The sequence below is a fragment of the Dunckerocampus dactyliophorus genome, chromosome 17 (assembly GCF_027744805.1).
Source record: "Dunckerocampus dactyliophorus isolate RoL2022-P2 chromosome 17, RoL_Ddac_1.1, whole genome shotgun sequence".
Lineage (NCBI taxonomy): Eukaryota > Metazoa > Chordata > Actinopteri > Syngnathiformes > Syngnathidae > Dunckerocampus > Dunckerocampus dactyliophorus.
This window is the reverse complement of record NC_072835.1, coordinates 9415844-9440233: the sequence shown is the minus strand read 5'-3', so window position 1 is coordinate 9440233 and position 24390 is coordinate 9415844. Positions and strand designations below refer to the sequence as shown.

At 39.9% G+C, this 24390-nt stretch overlaps 1 protein-coding gene across 1 annotated transcript; it reads left to right on the top strand.

Annotated features, from left to right (window-relative positions):
- Positions 1–403: 403 nt before the first annotated feature.
- On the top strand, positions 404–24208 carry pip5k1ba (phosphatidylinositol-4-phosphate 5-kinase, type I, beta a). The gene is made up of 16 exons (XM_054757696.1): positions 404–608; positions 759–817; positions 8237–8365; positions 8471–8674; positions 11540–11670; positions 12249–12366; positions 12466–12618; positions 13203–13499; positions 13913–14097; positions 16685–16765; positions 16879–16927; positions 17001–17085; positions 17159–17293; positions 18154–18238; positions 18378–18477; positions 23558–24208. Exons 4-16 carry the CDS (start codon positions 8603–8605, stop codon positions 23558–23560), a joined length of 1494 nt encoding a protein of 497 aa, XP_054613671.1. The 5' UTR covers positions 404–608; positions 759–817; positions 8237–8365; positions 8471–8602; the 3' UTR covers positions 23561–24208.
- The last annotated feature ends 182 nt before the right edge of the window (positions 24209–24390 follow it).

Below are 24390 nucleotides of genomic sequence, written 5' to 3'. Positions count from 1 at the left end.
CATCCCTACAAACAACCATCACAGGTCAGTGAAAACCTGTTCCTATAGTTACAATATCACTTTATATCAACACTGTGGTATAGAAATATTTTTTTTTTATTTTTGCCTCACATCAAGAAGCGTCTGGATCCAAGTCTGTATTAACTATGTTCTTAAGTTTGCATGTTCTTGTCTTATTTCTTTTTGAGGAGTACAGTTTCCTCCCACATTCCACAACTATTCCAAAACATGTTCGTTAGGTTCATTAAAGGCTAATTGTCTGTGGGCGTGAATGCGAGTGTAATTGGTGTGTGTCTCTATATATGTGTCAAGCTCTGGGACTGAGTTTGGATTAGTCAGGCAGTCCAAGTCAGGTGGACTAAACTTCAGCTTTCCCTGCACCCGGATAGGACAATTGATGGAAAAATAAAACAGAAGCCCAAGAGAAAGATGAATGCTTTCGCCTTCCATTGACACCTAGTGTGACCTATAAAGTATGACTAGTGGGCGGAGAAAGACAGAGCAAGAGGGAGGAAGTCGTGAGGAAGCGCTAAAGTGAATGCAGCATTTGGTTTCTCACCACAGTCAGCCTGCCACAGAGTTTGTATCGTCTCACCTTGCCTCTTAAGGTAAGACAGTGTTTGTTCTTTACATTCAGGAGACCTTTTACTTCTAGTTAATAGTGAAGAATCAGAAGTAACGCTTTTAAAATAACTTTAGCATGAAAGTGCTGTTGGTTTCCTCGTCACAAATGATAACGATCATTGTCTGTCACCCAGAGGGAAGCCGGCAGTGGTGTAGCAAGAGGAAATGAACACCGCATGAAGAACAGGGACAGGTAATCATCATTCTGACTTCTGCAAAACAAAATAACATTGAAGAACACTTTTACTCCACATTACATTGTCATTTTCATACATGGTCGCATGAAAAGCTTCTTATTGTTGTCGTATTAATGCAGTAACATGAGCACTCTTGTGCCAGCGTGATGAAATTATGGAATCCTGAAACACACCCAAAAACATATTGGACAAACCAAAAACTGAATATTTTACGGTCACAGTGGTTTCAATCAGCTGTGCAAGTTACAATGCATTCTTTTTGATACAAAATCCTATTAAATTCTTAAATGGTTTACTTCAAATGAGAGACATAATTAAACATTTAAAAAAACAATAGCAACAAAATATTAATGAAATAAAATTGACAATAATTAAAATAACATTTTAAATAATTCATTAGTATATAATTTTACAGTGGTAGCGGTAGTGTTAGCCCCCTTCCTCATTTCTTATTTTTTTGCATGTTTGTCACACTTACTTTGTCGACTCCAAGACATTGTATGGAGGAAGGCGCTATGGTATACAATGCGGAAACATAACATTGGTCCAAAACTGATCCATCTCTGTGAGTCGCTGTATGATAATGCCACTAATGCAGTGATGTATGACAGCAGGACTCTGGAATGGTTCCAAACCAATGTTGGTGTAAGGCAGGGATGCATTCTCTCGCCAAGCCTCTTGAACCACTTTCTGGAGCAGATCATGATGGAAGCACTCGAAGATTTTGATGGCACAGTCGCAATCGCGGGAAGGCCAATCAGCAATCTGAGATTCGCTGACGACATTGACCTTGTTGCTGGAAATAGAGAAGAGCTAGCAGAGCTAGCAGAGCTGACTTCACGGCTAGACATTGCCGCGTGCCGATATGGCATGGAAATTAGTCATGAGAAAAGCAAGATAATGACGACTTCAAGACAGAATAATAAACAAGATGACGAAGCACAGGAGATACGGGTGGACGGGCACGCGCTGGAGGAAGTTCACCAATTCAAATATCTGGGCGCCTTGATGAATGAAGAGGCCACTTCAGCAACAGAAATAAAAACTTGAATGGCCATAGCTACTGCTCAGTTGGCCAAGTTGAACCACATCTGCAGAAGCAGAGAGGTGAGAGAGAAAACAAATATTGAGCTGATGAAGGCACTGGTGACCTCGATAGCCCTATATGGATATGATTCATGGATGCTCAGCAAGAATCTGGAGAAGAAAATAGCCACTTTGGAAATGAGATGTTTCCGCCGATTACTCGGGATTTATTGGCACGATCGCCGCATCAATGCATCGGTGCTGGAAGAGATCAGGAGGAAAATCGGGGATTATGAACCGCTGCTGGACACAATGAAGAGAAGGAAGCTGCAGTGGTTCGGACATGTCACTCGACGGCCAGGCACACGGTAATGCATGGTCGGGTGGATGGACGGCGAGGTCAAGGAAGACCAAGGAGGAATTGGGTGGATATGGCTGGAGAAGCCGGTGGAAATCTGCATGAGAATGGCGCAGGATAAGGAAACCTGGAGAAGGACATCTCAGTGCCCCAACGGCAGAAATGCTACCGGTGTGACCTGACCTGTCACACTTAAATGTTTCATATTGTCAAACATATTTTAATATTAGCCAATGACAACACAACTAAACACAAAATTCAGTTTTTAAATGAAACTTTTTATTATTAAGGGAGAAAAACTCCAAACCTACATGGCCCTGTGTGAAAAAGTTATTGCTCCCCATTAAAATATAACTTAACTGAGATAAATTGAGATCTATCAGTCTGGAAAAGGTTATGAAGCCATTTCTAAAGCTTTGGGACTCCAGCAAACCACAGTGAGAGGCATTATCCACAAATGGCGAAAACGTGGAACAGTGGTGACCCTTCCTTCCAGTGGCCAGCCAACCAAAATTACCCCAAGCGACTACGCATCCAAGAGGTCACAAAAGACCTCACAACAACATCCAAAGAACTGCAGGCCTCACTTGCCTCAGTTAAGGTCAGTGTTCATGACTCCACCATAAGAAAGACACTGGGCAAAAAACGGCCTGCATGGCAGAGTTCCAAAATGGAAAGCACTCGGGAACAAAAAGAACATTAACGCTCATCTCAAATTTGCCAGAAAACATCTTGATGATCCCCAACTGAACTTTTTGGAAGGTGTGTGTCCCATTACAACTGGCGTAACAGTAACGCTGCATTTCAGAAAAAGAACATCATACCAACAGTAAAATATGGTGGTGGTAGTAAACACACCAGCAAGTCCACCTCTGAATGGCTGAAGAAAAACAAAATGAAGACTTTGGAGTGGCCTGAAGGACTTTGAAGTCCTGACCTGAATCCTATTGAAATGCTGTGGTATCACCTTAAAAAGTCGGTTCACGCTGGAAAACCCCCCAATGTGGCTGTATTACAACAATTTTGCAAAGATGAGTGGGCCAAAATTCCTGCACAGCGCTGTAAGAGACTCATTGCGAATTGTTTGCTTGATTGCAGTTGTTGCTTCTAAGGATGGCTCAACCAGTTACTAGGCTTAGGGCGCAATCACTTTGCACACACGGCCATGTAGGTTTAGAATTTTTTTCTCCTTTAATAATTAAAAGGTTTCCTTTAAAAACTGTATTTTATGTTCAGCTGTGTTGTCATTGACTAGTATTTACATTTTTTGATGATCTGAAACATTTAAGTGTGACAAACATCCAAAAAAGTAAGAAATCAGGAAGGGGAGGCAAACGCTTTTTCACACCACTGTATATCCAAGCTCGACAAAAGGTGATCCGACTTTTACAAAAGTATCAGAAAGTGAGAAAGAGACAGATAGGGTTCACGTACTTCATATGCAGATAAAAGGTAAGACCATACAAAATGTGTTTCCCTACATAAAAAGATAATAAATGCGACCAGGAAGTATCTGAAAACAACAGTTTGGCATGAATCTCACGACACGTCACCGGTTTGTACACATAGAGAACAACCTGAAAAACATCGGATTAGCACAAACAATCCTTTCATTGGACTGGATCGGTATTTATGTGTGCAATCAGGCAAAATAAGGATTTGTTTTTGTAACAGAAATCCCTGTATTGGTAGAGTTTGAACTAATCATAGGTCACGCTAAGGCCCTTACATTCCTAAATCCCATGTTTTTCAATGACATCACGGTGTTATGTCACTTTGTGTTTGCAGAGGAAACCTGACACAAATGTCCTCAAGCTGTTCAGGCCATTCTGTGTACAGTACAGTAGTATAGCGGCGATTCTCTCTTAGTATGAAAAGAAATAACATATTCCCTCAAACTGGCAAACCTTTGTGACTGACCCCTCTAAAGAGCCACACTTTTGTTCACCACGAGTCAGACCCGCTTACGGTATATTGCTGATGAACAACTCATCAAGTCCTGCCCCACCGTGTTATTATTATTGAAAAGTACCAGTTCAGTCAACATGGTTGGCCACTTTTGAGGACATAAAATTTCTCATCCAAGGGGTTCATTTTTATGAAACATAGGTCAGTTTGTGTTGACATGTGTTGTCGTATTGTTAGTTTCCTCATTATGACGACAACTCCAGTCGGGTTGACCCTAGTTTTTCCACCGAGGGCCACATACTGAAAAATGAACGGATGCAAGGGACACTTTTGTAAACCAACACGTCCAGTAAATATGCTAAGAAGTTATATATATTTAAAAAAAAAACTGCATATCAGCTTTGTGTGATGAAAAAGTATTATTTTTATGAACTTGCTGGTTTTTTAGAACTATATTTCAACTTTCTTCTCGAATAATCTTTGTAAATTCCCTATTCCCGTAATATTATTATTTTTCCCAATCCTAATTTTCGAAAATAGATAACTTTTTTGTTGTTGTGTTTGTTTCTCATAATATTACAGCTATTGACATATTTTTTCTTTAATATTTAAACTCTATGCTAATAAAATGACATTATTTTTCCCCATATTATGAATTAATTCTCGTAAAATTGCAAGTTTTTTTCTTCCTAGAATACAACCTTTCTGAGTTTATTCTTGTAAAATTACAGATGTTGTTTTTTTTTTAAATTATCCAATTATTTAAACTTTTTGTTCTTTTTTTGTTCGTTTGTTCTTGTAATTATGACATTATACATTATAACAGTATAACATTCTTTAATATTTCAACTTTATGTTACTAAAAGGATGATATTTTTCCTCATAAACATGCTTTTTCTGCAAGTTTAAAAAATGGAGGCTTTTCTCAGTCAAATTTGGTAGCAATTGATGTGAGTCGTAGTGCACTGTATTCATCACATTATCTTTATGGTCGATTTTAGAGTTTGTGTATAGTGCATTTTGTGTTTGTGGTGTATTCATCTTCCTCCTGTGTTCATGCACTTTGTGTCTCTGCTGCGTGCTCTCGTTCATTTCACCTCCTGTGTCAACCAATCAGCTTTTGTAACGAGTCTGCTGGGAGTCAAAAGCCATATTTGTGGAGTATGCAGAATGAGGACTCGTTATTGTTTTGAATTACATTGCCTTGGCACACGTAGCCTGCAAAAGCACAGTGATGCTTGTTATTCAGCCTGCTAAAAATAACGTTTATCTATTTGGAAATGATAATGTATTCAGATGGTGTTGCCTACATACAGTCAAATATTCATATCCCAAAGATGTTTTTGGGCATGCCTGTGTTTGTCGAACAACACTGGCATCTTTGTCAATAATTATGGCTATGACTATACATGTACATCTGTACATCTAACGACTATGACTGAGTTTTGATCTATGATACTGTATATTTCAAGACTTACATCCATTAAATGTAAACATAGTTGACATTGCATTGCAACTATGTCTGAAATATACCAATTTTTACTGTATTTTATTTCCAGAAGGATAAATGACAAGGATTACATACAGTGGGGTGAAAAAGTGTTTGCCCCCTTCCTGATTTATTTTTATTTTTTGCACGTTTGTCACACTTAAATGTTTCAGATCATCAAACAAATGTAAATATTAGTCAATGACAACACAACTGAACACAAAATGCAGTTTTTAAATGAACCTTTTAATTATTAAGGGAGAAAAAAAAATCCAAACCTACATGGCCCTGTGGAACTCCAGCGAACCACAGTGAGAGCCATTATCCACAAATGGCGAAAACATGGAACAGTGGTGAAACTTCCCAGGAATGGCCGTCCAACCAAAATTACCCCAAGAGCGCAGCAACGACTCATCCAAGAGATTACAAAAGACCCCACAACAACAACCCAAGAACTGCAGGCTACACTTGCTTCAGTTAAGGTCAGTGTTCATGACTCCACCATAAGAAAAATACTGGGCAAAAACGGCCTGCATGGTAGAGTTCCAAGACGAAAACCAATGCTGACAAAAAATAACATTAAGGCTCATCTCAATTTTGCCAGAAAACATCTTGATGATCCCCAAGACCTTTGGAAAAATACTCTGTGGCCTGATGAGACAAAAGCTGAACTTTTTGGAAGGTGTGTGTCCCATTACATCTGGCATAAAAGTAATGCCACATTTCAGAAAAGAACATCATACCAACAGTAAAATATGGTGGTGGTAGTGTGATGGTCTGGGGCTGTTGTGCTGCTTCAGGACCTGGAAGACTTGCTGTGATAAATAGAACCATGGATTCTGCTGTCTACCAAAACATCCTGAAGGAGAATGTCCGGACATTCATTTGTGACCTCAAGCTGAAACCAACTTGGGTTCTGCAGCAGGACAATAATCCAAAACACACCAGCAAGTCCACCCCTTGAACGACTGAAGAAAAACAAAATGAAGACTTTGGAGTGGCCTAGTCAAAGTCCTGAATCCTATTGAGATGCTGGGGCATGACCTTAAAAAGGCCTTCATGCTGGAAAACCCTCCAATGTGGCTGAATGACAACAATTCTGTAAAGAGGAGTGGGCCAAAATTCCTCCACAGCGCTGTAAGAGACTCATTGCAAGTTATCGCAAACGCTTGATTGCAGTTGTTGCTGCTAAGGGTGGCCCAACCAGTTATTAGGTTTAAGGGGCAATCACATTTTCAAACAGGGCCATGTAGGTTTGGATTTTTTTCTCCCTAAATAATACAATGTTTCATTTAAAAACTGCATTTTGTGTTCAGTTGTGTTGTCATTGACTAATATTTAAATTTGTTTGATGATCTGAAACATTTAAGTGTGACAAACATGCACAAAAAAAGTAATCAGGAAGGGGGCAAACACTTTTTCACACCACTGTATATTCGTATGTACTAACAGTTCCAAATGAACTGAAAATTTAAATCAAGCTAAACGATACCACTTGTCTGAAACTCTATTTGCCTAACATTAGTAACTCCTAGTAATATTACGAGGGTCAAAGACACCACGTAATATTTTATATATAGTACAATAGAAGATTTTAATGATTATCTTTTACTTTTACAACAGTGAATGTTAGTGATAAGGATATCAATTTATTGTTTTTCATTGTCTTACTATTTATTTAGACCACACAAACATTCATAATAAAGATATTTTCGTGATGTTCGGAGTTCTGAGTGCCCGTGAAAGCACCTCGCGCGGAGTGTGTGGTGAGAATGAAAACTGTTTAGACAGAGAGATTTGTGAGTTGGAGATGTGTTGGAATTGCACTGCTATTGATGTGTTCAGTTCGGAATAAAGTCATGAGTTATACAATTAAGTGTAATTCTGTAGGGATGCTACACTACAGTATGCCTCCGTCTGCCGTCATAACAGAGACAAATGTCCATTAAAATTAATAATTAAGTAGTAGTTAATTAAATAATTTAGTTACTACCGTTAACATATTATTTTTTATAGCTCTCTATAATACACGGTATATTATTAAAAATGAAATGTTTTAACAATTTCATTATCTAACTCAGGGGTCACCAACATTTTTCCTTGTGAGAGCTACTTTTAAAAAATGAAAATGGCCAAGAGCTACTCATTTTTGTAACATTTATTTTCAGAGCTTATTTTAAACCCAAACAAAGCAAATATGCTTGTTTTACCAGAACATTAACAAAATGCTGGTGTCCACAACTCGCATTTTGTATTTCAGAATACATTTCTTTCTACTGTTCTTTCATTATTAACTGAAAACCTGAATGAAAAGCAGGCTTGCGGGCACCTCATGTGGTCGTGGGGGGCTACCTGGTGCCCGCGGGCACCACGCTGGTGACCCCTGGTGTAACTCTTAAGAGGTATTTTAACATAAACAATAGGTACTGCATGTGATAACCCTTTCCATTTCATGTCTGTTTTCCAAAAAGAACATAAACAATGTAAGAAAACAACAACAAAAAACACAAATATTTCTGAAAATAAACACTGAAAAATATTGATATAATCATGCTAGTATCGATAATATTGATATTTGAATCGATCCACCCACTAATTTAAGCACTGTTTCCTCTGTATATTGTTATAAAACAGGGGGATTGGGTAAGCAATCCTTCTCAACTGGGATCAAGATGGATTTGTGAGCAAAAGACACACTCAAATGCTGAAGGACCCTCAGAACACACAAAGCTGTGCACAGGACTGACGGCTCTGCAAAACTCTGTAAGCATTTGCTGATGGGTAGTTGCAGTATGGACTTGCTTTGTAGATCACAAAGGAGACAATACTGAGAAATATTTATACTCTGTGTGAATCTTCTCTTTACAGAGATGCTATACAAGAAAAGGCAGTGCCAGTAATGTCAGTTCGAGGTCAATAACAGCATCATTGAGGGGAAAGGGGAACCTCAACCAGGAACAGCATCCAGACTTCCCCCTTAAAGCTCTACCTGTGCGGAAGATGTCAGCCAGTAACAGAACCGATGCAGGAAGAAGAACTCCAGTCTTCAAGGTGTCCAAGAATATTAAAAAGGTAAGTGCACATACCAGAACAATTGATACATTAACATGAACTTCACCAACACTTTAAGATATACTTGCAGGATACAAAATAACCCTTAAACTAAACATCCAACAGAACTTAAAATTAGACTGGAAGAACTGTTACCAGGATAAAAGATTTCAAAGATATGAGATATATTATATACATATATATATATATACACGCTTTACTTGCGTATCTTGCTTGCTGCTGAATTTCCCCGCTGTGGGATAAATAAAGTACAAATACAAATATTCCCTTTTAAAGACTTTATGCATATCTGTCATATTCTGTCAGTCATTTGTGTTTTTTGTATGGCTGTCAAAGGGTCAAGGAGACAGCCAACTCACAAGACGAGGCAATGAACGAGATTGGGTCCATGATTAGGAAACGAGATTTTAACATTAATTTCAAGAAAAGTACGATGAAAAAAACAGGACTAGTGCGTTTTGAAATGTTTATTTTCCCACAATGTAAACAATATTATTATCAACATTTTTAAAGACCAAATAAACCATTAATGTTATATATAAAAATAAATAAATAAATAAATAATAATATACTGTATAACAATAATTCAATATTTCCTTTAATTTGTCATCTTTCACCGTGTAAAGTTGTGGACTTGATGTTTATGACATGTTTTCTCTCAGGCAATTTGTACTGTCTATAAAACATTTGCAGCATTTCTTGAAATTCTGGCTTTTCAATTGTATTAGAGCAGCATTTCTTTTGCGATGTATTCAGCTGCACTCTCTGTGAATGCAACTATTTTTGTCTAGGTGATGAAACCAATGCACAGCGTGAATGCTCTTTCTTCCTGCCTTTTTGAAGAGAAGGAAAACAGACACACATGTTACCGGCACCAGACCTAGGGGAATCTGGACCAATAGCAAAGGTTACACAGGCTAGGGATCCCTGTTTAGCCAATAAAAATTACAGTGAAACAATAGAGAGATCCAAAGTTAGCGTTTCCTCATGATTAAGCTTCTTTATTAATCGTGCATGACTAAAGCTAACTGCTTCAGTCTTCCATTAAATCACTCAGCACCATGACACACCCTCTGCTTGCATAAACATGTCATACCCCTGTCAAAATGAAATACACTACATAGGAATTAGTAGTCAGTAAGGTTCAACTATTCACAAAAATTGTGTGGGGATGCCTGTTTAATTTACAATTCTGCATGTAGCATTTCCAACCTCCTGCACATGCACATGACAATATACGGAGGCTGTCAAAATCATCCACTTCATTTTCACCTGTGATTAATTTACCCTAAATTCCAGTGTATAAGCCACACCCACTATATCAGCCGTGCGTCAGAAAATGAAAATATTGTAGCACGAACAAGTCCGTGAGGACCAGGCAGCTCTTTATTTGACAGGAGCCAATCATGAGCTATGAAAAAATATATAACGAGCTTGTCAACCCATTGGAAATTGGAGGAGGTCATTACTCAATATAACAGTCTGAAGAGATAGAGAATGGTGGATGACGCTGCAATGCTGCCTCTGTCCACCAGAGAGAGCCAGAGGACCCGGAACACAAAGCCCAGAGGGAAGCTGACGTCATTGCAGCACCCCGATGAATGCGTTGCTCAGATCCAATGCCTTATAGGAAAACTTTATAATGTTGTTTTTTTTTCATTTGAAATTCATGTTCGCATATTTGCCTGGTACAACTTTTGAGTGTTAAGTTGCTGTGTGATTAATTTTGTGTTGGAGTGAAGTGTTCTTTGAAAGACACAGACTGTTGAGTCAGACTGTTGTTAAAGTAGTATATATGACGTCCTGCAATTACCAGTGGGTTGATAAGCTTGTTGTGACTGCGTTGATAGCTCGTGATTGGCTCCTGCCAAAAAAATAAATATTGTTTCCTTACTCGCGAGCGGCACCGAGATGTCACGAGATGTCAAGATTAGAAATTAGTCATGAATTAGCCGCGCCGCAGTATAAGCCGCAGTGTTCAAAGTAGTGGCTTATTTATATACGGTACATTTATTCATACATATACATTTATTATTATATACATTTATTTATTATCGCAAGATAACACCGTTTTTTTCTGGACAACAAATCTCGTCACGTTTTGATCTTGTGATATCTCATGACAAGTGACCCCTAGTTTTTTCTATTTCTATGTACAGTATTTTACATTTGTATTGTATGCCTCACCTCCTGGTCATCTGTGGTTGATGTGCTTTATGAATAAAATTGGATTGGATTGGAATGGAATGGAAATACAGTCACCTACCAACACTGGATAGACCTTGCACAGCTTTAACAAAACAACTGCCTTTACAAAGATAGTAATACTCACTTTTAATAGACACTGAGAGAGACCCCGTATGTAACAATACAGAGTTTGTTTCATTGGCATCTGCAATTGTGCAGAACCGCAATGCATAATGCTGAGAGGAGTGTAGGCAATATTTTGGCAACTATATGAGAGAAGTCTAAAAGTAGAAACAGCTCTCCGCAATAATAAATGCATCATTAAGTAAATAGATGGTGTTAATAAGCTGAGGATCATTATCTTGTGCTGAGTCAGGGCCAGTGTCTGGCATAATTATTCTTCATACTCAGAATATTTTTTAATTGGTTCAGTTGCTATAGTAGACCTTATTCAAATACACAGATTTGCACTTAATTCATTTCTTATGATTATTATGCTGCCTATATGTGTGTTTAGTAGTTGTATTAGTATGTGTCTTTTGGTAAGGTGCAAATAAAATCTTGTTTAGGGCCACAAAAAGCAAAGAGCTGATTCATACATAATTACCTCCTGCTTGCAACTGGAAATAAATGGCTTAAAGGATTGTTTGCATTCCAACATTGTTCTGGTTCTTTCAGCCCACAGCTGCTGCCCTGAAGGGTGCCATCCAGCTGGGCATTGGCTACGCAGTGGGAAACCTCAGCTCCAAACCTGACAGAGATGTTCTCATGCAAGACTTTTCTTTGGTGGAGAGTGTCTTCTTGCCAAGGTACTTTCATTTCAACACAAACCAGAAAAGGCACAAGCATTCATTCATTCTGCCTTTGCTTCAATGGTCAGATGTCCACATTTAATATGCACTCACTGGGCACATAATTAGGTAGGCTAGACCTGCATATAGCTGTCAACATTTACATTTGAAAGTAAGGGCCAATTTGTGGAAAATTAGTTAAAATAAGGGATTTTTTTTTTTTTTTACCTGACTGCTTACTGTGGTGCACACGTGTTTAATTCACTGTTTGCCGGCTACAGGAACTGTTGCACTGATTTTGCCCGAGTGTTGCTGAGCAAACATTTTACTTGTCATGAAAGTAAAATGTGGTGAACCGGGGTCGAGAGCGCTAACCATCAAGCTAAAAGCCCGTACTGTCTACTCGATTTCCAGTGCGACTCTTAAGGTGTTACCAATGCAGCTGCAGCAGCTGGCATCCGTGGCTTATAGTATTGCTTGCTTCTACAGTTTGCCTTGTTTGTGATGAAAATTGCATTTTTAAAAACGCACCAGTGACCTGTTTTTTTTTTTTTAGGATAAAAAAATTGTTCTGGATAATTGTGTTTGTTCTACAGTGCGGGCAGTAGCCTGACTCCAGCACATCACTACCCAGATTTCCACCTGAAAACATATGCACCTCTGGCATTCCGCTACTTCAGAGAGCTCTTTGGTATCAAACCAGACGACTACCTGGTACTGTATATTTGGGCACAGAGTTCTGTGTTCAATTTGTTTTTCTGATCATCATTATTTGATCATGACAGTATGTTGAGAGATCATTGTGACTTGCAGTACTCCATCTGTAATGAGCCTCTGATCGAGCTGTCCAACCCCGGAGCCAGCAGTTCCTGGTTCTACCTTACAAGTGATGATGAGTTCATCATCAAGACTGTGCAGCCTAAAGAGGCAGAGTTCCTGCAGAAGCTGCTTCCTGGCTACTACATGGTGACAACGCATTTCCTGTTTTTAATATTCTCTGATTACATGTGTCATAAAAACATTTAAAAAATAGTTAGTCTGTATACTACAGTATGAAAACATAAGTATTGGGCAAAATGTCTTGGTTCATCTCTCCAGGGAGAGAGTTTGTAATGTCTTGACTTCGGGGAAACCTCCTTCTTTCTGTCTAGTGTAAAAATAAGATTGTTAGGCTGTGGTTTTCTGGGTGAGACATTTTTTTTTTTGTACAACAAATGCCAAGGCAAATTGCTCACACCCTCTCTGTACCACTCCCTCACTCATGTCTCTCGGCACTTAAATGTCTTGTACATGACATCTGTAACAGGGTGTGACCAGTAGCTCATTTGCATGAGACAGGACAGGCTCTAAAACCTACTGCTCTGAACAAGGCTGTTTAGAGGGGCTTTTAGTGTGCTTTAATTCTTGAATAAAGCATGTCACAGACGTATTATGCATAATGTTTCCTTTAACCGTTTATCTTTGGAATAAAATAACTTGTTCTCCCCAACCTATCATATATATGTGATTACATGTCTTATGTAAAATAATGTTTGATTTCCCAATTGTAGAACCTGAACCAGAACCCAAGGACTTTGTTGCCCAAGTTCTATGGCCTTTACTGCATCCAGTGTGGCGGTTTCACTGTCCGTGTGGTTGTGATGAATAATGTGCTGCCACGTGCCATCAGGATGCACTACAAGTACGACCTGAAGGGCTCGTCGTACAAACGGCGTGCCTCGCACAAAGAACGCACCAAGTCTTCACCCACATTCAAAGACTTGGACTTCCAGGAGCTACACGAAGGCTTGCTTTTTGATGCGGAGACCTACAATGCACTAATGAAGACTCTACAGAGAGACTGCAGGGTATGTTGCATTAAGATTTCAGTTTTTAATTAGCTTTATTTTATTTCTTTGGTGTGACACAACAGTGGGCACTTAATGGAGGATTAAGGCCGAGTAGAACTAAATGCCAGGTGGGATTGGACCTCACTGTATTAGGTAACAGTGCTCAAGGAAGTCTTTGTTTTCAAGCATAATTCTGTGACAGCATTACGTGGCCAGTAGGATTGGTGCTTGCTTGTACTGTACTTTGGTGTGCAGTTGCAAATCAAGTCCCCTTAATTTAGACCTGCTCTTGTCTTGGACAGGTCAGTCTAGTGCTTATTAAAATGTCTGCCAGTTCTGTCAACCCTTTAGGGCACCACATTTACAGAACTAGCTCTCCCTTGGAAATAAATACAATGTTTAATTTAATTTAAGCCTTTTCTTTTTTGTAGGTTCTAGAGAGCTTCAAGATCATGGACTACAGTCTTTTGCTGGGGATCCACGTTTTGGATCGCAAGCTGTTCAGCAGGGAGAGCAGATGTGACAGCAGGAAAGGACAAAAAGTTCTCTACTCGACCGCCCTCGAGTCCATCCAGGGGACTGTGAAGGACCCAGAACCAGTGGCAAATGACGACACGTGAGGAAACTTTAATGTACTTTTTTTTTTTCCTTACTTATAAGTATAAGTACTGTATGATACAGTTCTGTCAGTATACAGTAGATGACTGCTTTTCGCGGGGGTTACCTTCCAGGACGACCAGAGGATAGCAAAAATCGACTGAGACGCCCATAAAAATGTCTATTTTTGACACACTCCTCACTCCCCCTCCAAACTCTCCTGCCAGATTGAGGTTGGCATTCTCCTCCGATTTCGGATCATTCGCAATGAGAGGGATTTGTAATTACTGTATTAGATTAAACTCAGCTCCAGAACCCTCCCCTTCTCTGTTCAATATGCCTCACACACTTATTAAAAAGCATTTTCAATTATAACATATATAGGTACTCTACTACTAATAAATGATAATGTAAGATGATCGATTAACTGAGTTTGAGTCGCGGTGTAGAAGTTATATATATGTTTTACTTTGTGTGCTAGCAGTGTCAAAGCGCTGTGAGTGCCTTGGAGGTGGCAAAGCGCTATACAAGTGAAAGACCATTTACCATTTACTTTTGCGTCTCACAGGTACTGTGGTGCGTCCAAGGACCGGTGAGCAAAGTGCGAAATCTCAAAGTTTGACAAAAACAAAAACGACACTATCAGTGAAGCATAAAGACATAAACATGTAAAAAGCGTGGACTTTTTAACAGTGGTACATTTACATGTATTATCACATATTTATAATTTATTACCAACTTATGCTGAGATATTGCCTGTTTTTTGGAGGAAAAAAAAGGTTTCTGGGACAAAAAAATCTGCAAATTTGCGGGGCCATCAATGCCGAATCACAAATGTGCGGGAATCCACTACACTGTACACGTAACACAGGGGTCTCAAACGCAACTCAACTCGGGGACACTGGAGGTAGAGTCTGGGTGAGGTCAGGCCTCATAAAGTATTTAGTCTGGAATCACGTTTCCAACTTGTCTACAAACACCACGGAAAGCTGTCACGAGGGTGCCGCAAGGCGTGCTGGGAGCCGGCATCACTGCCGTCACTGGGATTGCTTCAGGCTTCCTAGATTGCTTTTTGGCACTTGTTTTGTAAGAAATTGCTAAAGTTATGTATTTAGAGTAAACAAAGTTGTTATTATTCACCATAGTCGTAGTAGTCGCCGTGTGTGGTTACTTACCTGTTACATGTTGTACTGTCATTTTTGTGTTGGCACCGTGAATATAGTTAGTGACCCCCTTGTTGATTGCACTGTGTGGCAAGCTGACTGGGTGTTCGGTGCTGCCTATTGCTTGCCCACTTAAAGAGCCTTCTCCTTCAGCAAGCTAAACTGCCTCCAATCATCTCCCTAGGACAGGGATGCTCACACTTTTTTAACTTGCGAGCTACGTTTAAAATGACCAAGTCCCAAAGATCTACCTGCTACTATGAATACAGAAAGTATATACTGGAAATTTTTGAGTAGGTATTTATGTACGTTATACCAGGAGTGCACGCATTTTTTCAGCATGCAAGTACAAGTCAAAATGATCTACCTCTTTCTATAAAACATATACTGTAACATATACAAAACGTAACCACTAAACTCTGAAATTCTATTGTAAACATTAAAGATTAGTATTTCACGTTCACATTATCAAAGTTTACAGGTAATCAAAGTAGTTGCTATCATAATTCACTTCAATGTGGAAATAAAGATAATTCCACATAACTCCTAAATAGTTGTGTACATAACCTGAGTGCTGGTAATATGTCAGTCAAAATAGCTATGTAATGTTCATTAGGGCACACAGTTCATGTATTACATCCGGTTAGCATTTGCTATCAAACATTAGCGATATACAAGAATTTAAAATGATGATGCAAAAGACAATGCAGCCGAAGTCAAGGCAACATATTGAAAAGGTTTCACCAATGGGCACATTTTTAATTTCATCATGAAATAATAGTTTAAGAAGCGAACGTGTAGAAAACACTGATTTCTGTAATGGAGTTCATGACACGAAGCAAAGCCAGTAAACAATACACTTTTTTTCTACGTAACTAGCCGCTACAAGTGAACAGATAACTTTTGTTATCTTACCGCAGAGTTAGTTCATCCATAATCACAATAATAAAGATGAAAGTTGCATCTTTGTGTGTAGCTTGAAACGCTGCGGGGGAGCAAGCGCGAATCAGGAGGGGAGCTTAATGTCAGCTGACTGATGTCATATGAGAACTACAAAGTGACGTTTACGCGATCGACCCAAACTACCGGTAGCTTGCGATCGACGTAATGGCCACCCCTGCCCTAGGATGAGCATGCTGCACTTACGCCAAACATTAACGTCAAGTAGGGGGCCACAAAATACGGTGTGTGGCTGTGAGTTTGAGAAGCCGGAGGTAAAATGTCTGCTTATACTGAGGCAGGAAAACTATTGAATCACAAAATTTAAGTCACTCCCCTGAATTTATTTATAAACATTTGCCTTTGTATTTTGTTTTTTGGTCCTGTTTTCAATGTACTTCGTATCAGCTTTCAGATTCACTTACATCAGGAGAATCTTCTGTTCACTGCATCCCAATGCAAATTACGGTATGCGGATTAACTTTGAAAACATTTTCATTTCAGATTGGGTGGAATTCCTGCCAAACATAAAGATGAAAAGCTGCTAATCTTTTTGGGGATCATTGACATCCTTCAGTCCTACAGGTTCACAATCTCACACATAAACATGCACACACTCACATCCCTTTCATAACGTACTTTTACTGTATATACTGTACGCTGCCTTATATTTTTAATTTGAGTATTTTTATTGACAGGTTCATTAAGAAGGTGGAACATTCCTGGAAAGCACTTTTACATGATGGGGTATGGACAATCACATGTCTCTTGTCCTATTGATTATTTGTGTGTTTATCTGACAGTCGTCTTTGTTTTGCAGGACACTGTGTCGGTTCACAGGCCCAATTTTTATGCGGATAGATTTCTGAAATTCATGGGCACGGTTGTATTCAAACGCATCCCTCGTAAGTAATTCTGCTGTCAATTTTTAAAGCAATTATATACAACAGTTTTAACACAGTGGGTTTTGTTCAACAGACTTAAGAGGAGCCTCTTCCAAAAGGAAGAAGAATTATTTTGGTGCGGTTCGGTCTGCCTCTCAGGAGCTGCCTTTACCGCAGAAGGTGAAGCAAAAAGAGGAGAAGAAAGCTCAAAGCATGGAAAACCTGGATGGTAAGTTATGCAGAAAGGATTTAATGCTTCAATAAATTTGTGTGTTTTTATATTCAATAAAAAATAGGCCACTCTATCAGATTGCTCAGATCAAGGTTGTCCAAAGTGAGGCTTGGAGGACATTTCCGTCCCGCAGCTCGTTTTTTATTGGCCCTTGGCATATTGTAAAAAATAAAAGTGAAATCATTATTAATGAGATATATTATTCATAGGGCTGTCATAAATAAAGTGTTAACGTTGGACTGTTACGTAATTAATGTGTGCACATCATGGCTCTTTTATAACTTTATTCTCACCTGAACATATCAACAGCAGTGCAGTTCCAACACCTTATTTGTATCTTCAACTCGCAAACAAGTCTCTCCATCCGGCCACGGAACAACACTTCCTCATTCTAACCAAACTCGCGTGAGGTGCATTCACATACACTCCTGACTCCGAACATCAAAACAACATCTTTATTATGAGTGTATGTGTGGTCTAAATAAACAGAAAGACAACGAAAAATAATAAGTGGATATTCTCATCACTCACTTCCTAGCTCGCTCGGAAATCCCACAAAAATCCACTCAAAATGTGTGAATTCACTTTTTTTCACTGTTTTCAACTCAACCCCTCATTGCTCATAACATCCATCAATTCTTTCTGTCGCGGACCTTTGGACACCCCTGACTTTGATTTTTTTTTTTTTTCCCTGATCAAAAAACATGAGAGAGAACTGAGAGGCCCGGGTTGTGAACCACCATCCCAAACCATCCAGGAGGCAGTGCTAACCACATGCAACACTAGGCTACCACTTCAAACATTTCATACCTATTTGGCTTCGGTCACTGGTTTTATCTGTTCCTTCCATCTTCCAGTTTCCAGTTTATCCAAGTCAGCCGATCTTCTGCCAAGGGCTGTTGTTTCATTCATATCTACTGATGAAGAGCACCTTGAAAACAGGTAACGATATGTTATGGTATAAAGTCATTTTTATACAAGGTGGTGCATATATCTTTCTTCCTATAGAGGAAATCCATTGTAGTTTTTAGCATGATGACATGCTTTGCTCTTAGATTTAGAATTGTATTTTTTATTGCAGCAGTGAAGACAGACGGGCTTCCAGTTCAACCATCGCATTGGATGATCCTTTGCCATCCCTCACCAGAAGCCAGTCAGACACTGAACTGGATGTCTACTTGGTATGAAAAATACAGAATATACTGTATCTACATGCATCCCTTTTTCATGTGGGGTGCGTCAAGGATTTGGCCTTGAAAACCCTCAAATTCTGAGTTTTAATTTAGAATGGACAATGGACAAACAGGACATCCCTGCTAGATTAATGTGCAGGGGACAGAGGGATAGGCTGCCATATATTTTGAATTTATCACAATGGTAACCTAAGAGGAAAAAAATTACAGTACAGCAGGGGTGTCTAAACTTTTTCCACGGAAAATCAAAGCAAGGGGGGCCTCTTGCTCAAAGACAGCTGGTATAGGCTCCAGCATACATGCGACCCTAGTGAAGACAAGCGGTATAAAAGATGGATGGAGGATGGATGGATGGATGAATGGATTGCTAATAAAAACTTGTTTGATTATTAGTACCAACATTTCAGCTTCTTCTTTTTTTTTTATTAATATTTTGCCTTTTTGCTGGATTTTCTGGTATAATTTTATTTCTACAATGTGCTGCATGCCAATAAAAAAACAGGACACCCCTGCAGTACAGTATGTAAATAAACAATGAATGCAATTCTTGAGGCACCAGGGGGTGCAAGCTTATGGCATTTGCAGGGTGAACGACTGAGTGCATACTCACACAAGGACAGTGGTTCTCAATCATTTTGGATCATGTCCCCGCCCCAGGGGACAGGACTTTTTTCAAACCCCTCCTCCTTAATTGAAATACAATAGAGATCCGGATATTTATTTATTTATCTGTACAAACCACTGTATGAGCTGCTGGCACCAGCATTCTGCATACAATCACCTGATTATGAAAATAGATTAATAAAATGAGCTCAGATAACACCTGCGACATCGTAAAACAATTTGACAAGTTTGTAACATTTAAGCAAGACTGCTCTGTCTGTGTGATTCTCAAAACATAGAGAAAAGTGCAAATGATGATGATGACGCCATTTCCTGCCGTATTCACGTATTAATGCTTTGTCATATTTCCTGGACTTTTTATTTCGGTTGCCTCTGATTTCTCCTTCGCTTTTCTTTTCATTTCTGTCAGAAATGTCTCCAACGCTCATCCTCAGTCTTCTTTTTCTACTGGGTTGAACAGGCAGCCTGTTGATTAGTTTGAGCACTGCTGCCACCTAGCTGGAGGATTGTGTATCGTTGAAGTATGAATACCATGCATGCAGGCAATGCATGAAGATGCAGATACCAAAAAACCACCCCTGCCTTTTACGGCAGTCGTACTGTGCCTGAGCCCATTTAACACCTAAAGAACAGTACGTTTGGCTAGTGTGAGCGCACTGAATCGTGCCCTGGCGCAGTACACTTTCCCTCTTTTGACACGATTGGAAGCAGTAGCACGCGCGCAACATAGCAGAGTTATAGAATGCCTGTGATGCAACCACATTCTTAACGATAACTGCCACAATTCTTTATATAATCCAAATACAAAGACTCAGAATAATCCAAAAGTCAAACCCACATCACACTCACTCACCCGTGACTACTTTCATGTGCGTAATGAGATCGCTGCTCTCGTGAAAACGAATGACAGCAGCAACGTTGCACAAAATATATAATCAGAACGTCTCCAAATAAGACAAAGTCAGAGAAATTGCAGTACTGTAATGCAGCAGAATGGAACGTTTCATTTAACTAATGAGATCGCCCCTGTTGCAAGTAATTTATGGCAGCCGCAACCTTGTACAAATAAATATGCAGAACAACTCTGGGGACAGAAAAGGTTCCAGAGTCCAGCAGAGTACGAATGGCCTAGTGTGGGTGCTGCTTGAGTAAGAATCAGGCTATTAAATCTAATTATGAATAACTGGATATACTCATGAATTATTTTGGAAGAAAAAGGATTTCATTTTTACCTTGGGCACAACTCTGAAACACGGAATAATGTGTTAAAGATTATTGCTTCGTTATTAGTCATGTCTCATGAACTTGCTCGAAACAACATGGAATTATGTTTAACAGCTAAATTCATAAGAATTACCACAATTTCCAAATGTAATGATAAGTGAAAGTGACAACGTTTAAAAGGGCATATATTACTCACTCTTGTGCAACACAAATAAAACAGCATGAATAGACCATGTGTGTATGTGTGTGGGTGAGTGAGAGAGAGAGAAAGGGAGGCTAGAGATACCCGTATCCGTTTACACGCAGTTGTGAATGGAACTGTGTGGGTTTGGGTGCAGAAATGCACTTTTCTTGACATTTTGCAATAAAGAACATATATTAATGCGAGATTTGAAGCTCGAACAAATGTGTGTCTAAGGCTTTTATTTAGTTGGAACTGTCTTGGTTGACACATCTCTTCAACATTGCGTGGAAGTCGGGAAAAGTACCTCTGTCTTGTTAGACCAGGGTGGTTGTCCGCCTTTTCGAGAAGGGTGTTCCAACAACAGGGGGATTACATTCCTCAGCCTCTGTGGGAAAGCCTAGAGACGGGGAATGACCGTAGGTCGAATCTTGGCTACAGGATATGCAATGTGGTTTTCGTCCTGGTCGTGGAACACTTGACCAGCTCGGCACCCTTACAAGGGTACTGGAGGGTGCATGGGAGCTTGCCAAACTGGTCCACATGTGCTTTGTGGACTTGAAAAAGGCATTCGACCATGTCCCTTGCAGTGTCCTGTGGGGAGTGGTCCGGGAGCACAGGGTTCGTGGCGCTTCGGTCCTTGTACTTTGTGGCTGTGCGAATGTTTATTGGTAAACCTCACTCCCTTAATCTTAAAATCCGACGTGGTCATTGAGTTGACAGTCGGGGTTTTTAGCTCAACACCTAGCACGCTCGACTCTCATTCCAAACGACGTTGGATTGAGTCCACGGCGGTGCACGGGGCTGAACCAGGCGAGTTACAAAGTCTGCCCTTTGCCACCGGTCCTGTTCATGACACAGCCGTTGAGGGTGTCCAGAATCTCTGAGATTTGCAGATGATGTGGTCCCGATGGCCTCATCAGGCTGTGACCTTCAGTGTTTACTGGAATGAGACTCAGCACCTCCAAATCTGAGGACATGGTTCTGGACATGGCGGAAAATGGGTGGATTGCACCCTCTGAGTTGGGAGTAGGTCTTGCCCCCTGGTGGAGGGTTTCAAGTATCTCAGGAGCTTGCTCGCTGGAGCGTGAGATCAACAGGCGAATCAGCGCAGCGTCTGCAGTGATGCAGTCGCTGTACAAGTTCGCCTAAAGGAAGAAGGAAGAGCTGAGTCAGAAAGCAAAACTCTCAATTTGTATATACCTGTAGATCTACATTCCTACCCTCACCCATGTTCACAACCTTTGGGTAGTGACCAAAAGAACAAGGTTACGGATACAAGCAGCCAAAATTAAGTTCCTCCATAGACTGGGTGGACTCAACCTAAGAGATACGGTGAGAAGCTTGCTCATGTGGGAGGAGCTCAGAGGAAAGCTGCTGCTCCTTGACATTAAGAGGAGCCAGGCGAGGTTGCTCGAGCATCTAGTCTGAAAGCCTCCTGGACAACTCCTTGCTGAGGTGTCCCAGTCATGTCCAGCCAGGAAAAGGGCCCCAGAGCAGACCTAGGACATGCTGGAGGGATTATGACTCACAGCTGGCCTGGGAACGCCTCGGTGTCTCCCTGTGGAAATGGAAGAGATGGCCAGAGATCGGGAAATATGGGCTTCCCAAATGAGACTGCTGCCCCCACAACCTAGACCTGGATAAGCAGAGGAAAATTTATGGACGGATGAATGGCTTTTATTTACGGAAAACCACAGGTGGAAATGGAGTCCCAAAAGCAATGTACATCCAAGAGGTCTTCAGTCTATGTACAAGTTTCGTTCCTACGATGACAATGTAAGTCCAGTTTAAGTGTAAGTCGGATATTATACATAAATTATGCACCTAAGTCACACACACTGTACACAGGACACATGATGGACATATAAAATACAGAAATAAAAAGATTAAATACAAGAATTAAACAAAACAGTAATGAAAAAGAGAACAATTCCTTACTTCTCTTGCACACCGGAAGCGGCATTGCAAAGGAGGGAGAACGAAGTCTCAATGAGAGCACTATGCGGCTGAGTTATCACTGTCCATTTCAGAGGAGCAGATCCTTTCACATGTTCAAAGATACCATCTTTATCTTTCATGATGGTCGTGGCGTTCGAACGGCTAGGACTGGGCATGGAGACGATGTTGGTGAGCGTTTCTGCACTTTCTGCGCATTCTACAATGTCTAATTTCACTTCACTTTTCACTTTACTTTTCTTTGACGCACAGCCATCAGAAGAGTCTGCCTCATGCTTGGGAGACATAACGAAAGTGATGTCCTTCTTCAGTGTAGCCACACACAAATACGTATTATTCCACCTACCTATTCGTCTGCTGCATCACACGTAATTAGTTATCCTTTACTTTTTGCACAGTACCACGGAACGTAACACGAGGACCGCCTGTACTGACTACAAATTTATATATATATATATACATACACATTCGGCTACATATTGTATTTAGACAAATACATGTTGAAGGTCAGACTCTTTACACTCTTTATATACTGTATACATTGCATTCATTTTACATCAGGATTTACCAATTTGCCAACATAATTTATTAATATAATGTTAGAATGTATTAACGCAAAGACCTTGTAACATCACAAAGGCGCAGAATGTCAGGCCCACTGAACAACATCAGAGGGTTCTGGAAAATTGGACAGCCTGGCATCAAATTGTTAGCGGTCTTTCATTTTAGCTTCCCCCACAGGGACAGGCACATGTACTTGAAACACGTGGCACACCAACAAGCATGGACACAGATGATTGGGACAGTTATATAGATATGAAACGACAAATTACATTCAGGTCAAGTAGCAGAGCTCTGAGGTGAATTAACTTTTATTTTGTGTGCTTTTTGTTAAGATCACCTGTGCCCACTTCGACTTGCTTCGAATTTGCTGTAAAAAGAAGTCATATCCAGTTAACTTAAACTCAATGTATAATAACTATAACTCAAATTCCATTTATACAATAGAATCAAGGATGCATTGCGGTAAATAAAAAGTCATGTTGCTCCTTTTCAATTTTGTGGGATTTTGTTTTGCAGTGAGGTGACGCGGCTGGTGGATGCGGCCCTGGAAGCGATGCCTTTGGAAGAGGAAGATTTTTGAGGTTTCACTCATGCAATGTCAAGACATTAGGACTTCACGGCAACGTCACCTCACAAACTACAGGCAATAAAATGCTCAAGACAGTGATTTTACTTGGAATCAAGTGGCATCCAGTGTATGACTACTCCACAAAGCACACATGCAAATACAGATTGGGTGTAATACAATACAATGCAACACAATACAATACAATATTAAAACTTTGCAATTTCCTGTACACTTTGCTGCTAATTGAAAAAAATAATTGATTTTGTCTCAGTGGCTGGATCACTATGGAAATGTTTTGTCAATACTTAATTTATTTTCTGTCCTCGCAACTGTTTTCCTACTTTGACACTGCATCCATGCTAGCAACAACTATGTTGTTATCTGTTGGTGCTAAATCATGGTGGATAGATTTTACCTGCTCTGCAAGTTTTTTGACCTTCATCACATCCTGCTCCATTTCTCAAATGAATATATCTTAAAACTGGAGGCTTTCGTCAATGCGCCTTAATTTAACTATTTCAAAATCAAATGTTTTGCTGTAATTTGGAGGCCTGTGTAATGGGAATACATTTCTGTCTAATAAAATATAAATCATAGAAAAGGCAAAAAAAACCGCATTTGTGCACTGCTGATCCTACAAGTTGGAACTTGCAGTTGCATTGCTTCCTGGAGAATAGCAATGTGTGAATGTGAGTGTAAATGGCTACGAGAATGGCAGTCTTGCAGGGGCAAAAATGAACTGGCAAAGCACCCAATTGTAAAAGTTGAACCTGTAATGATT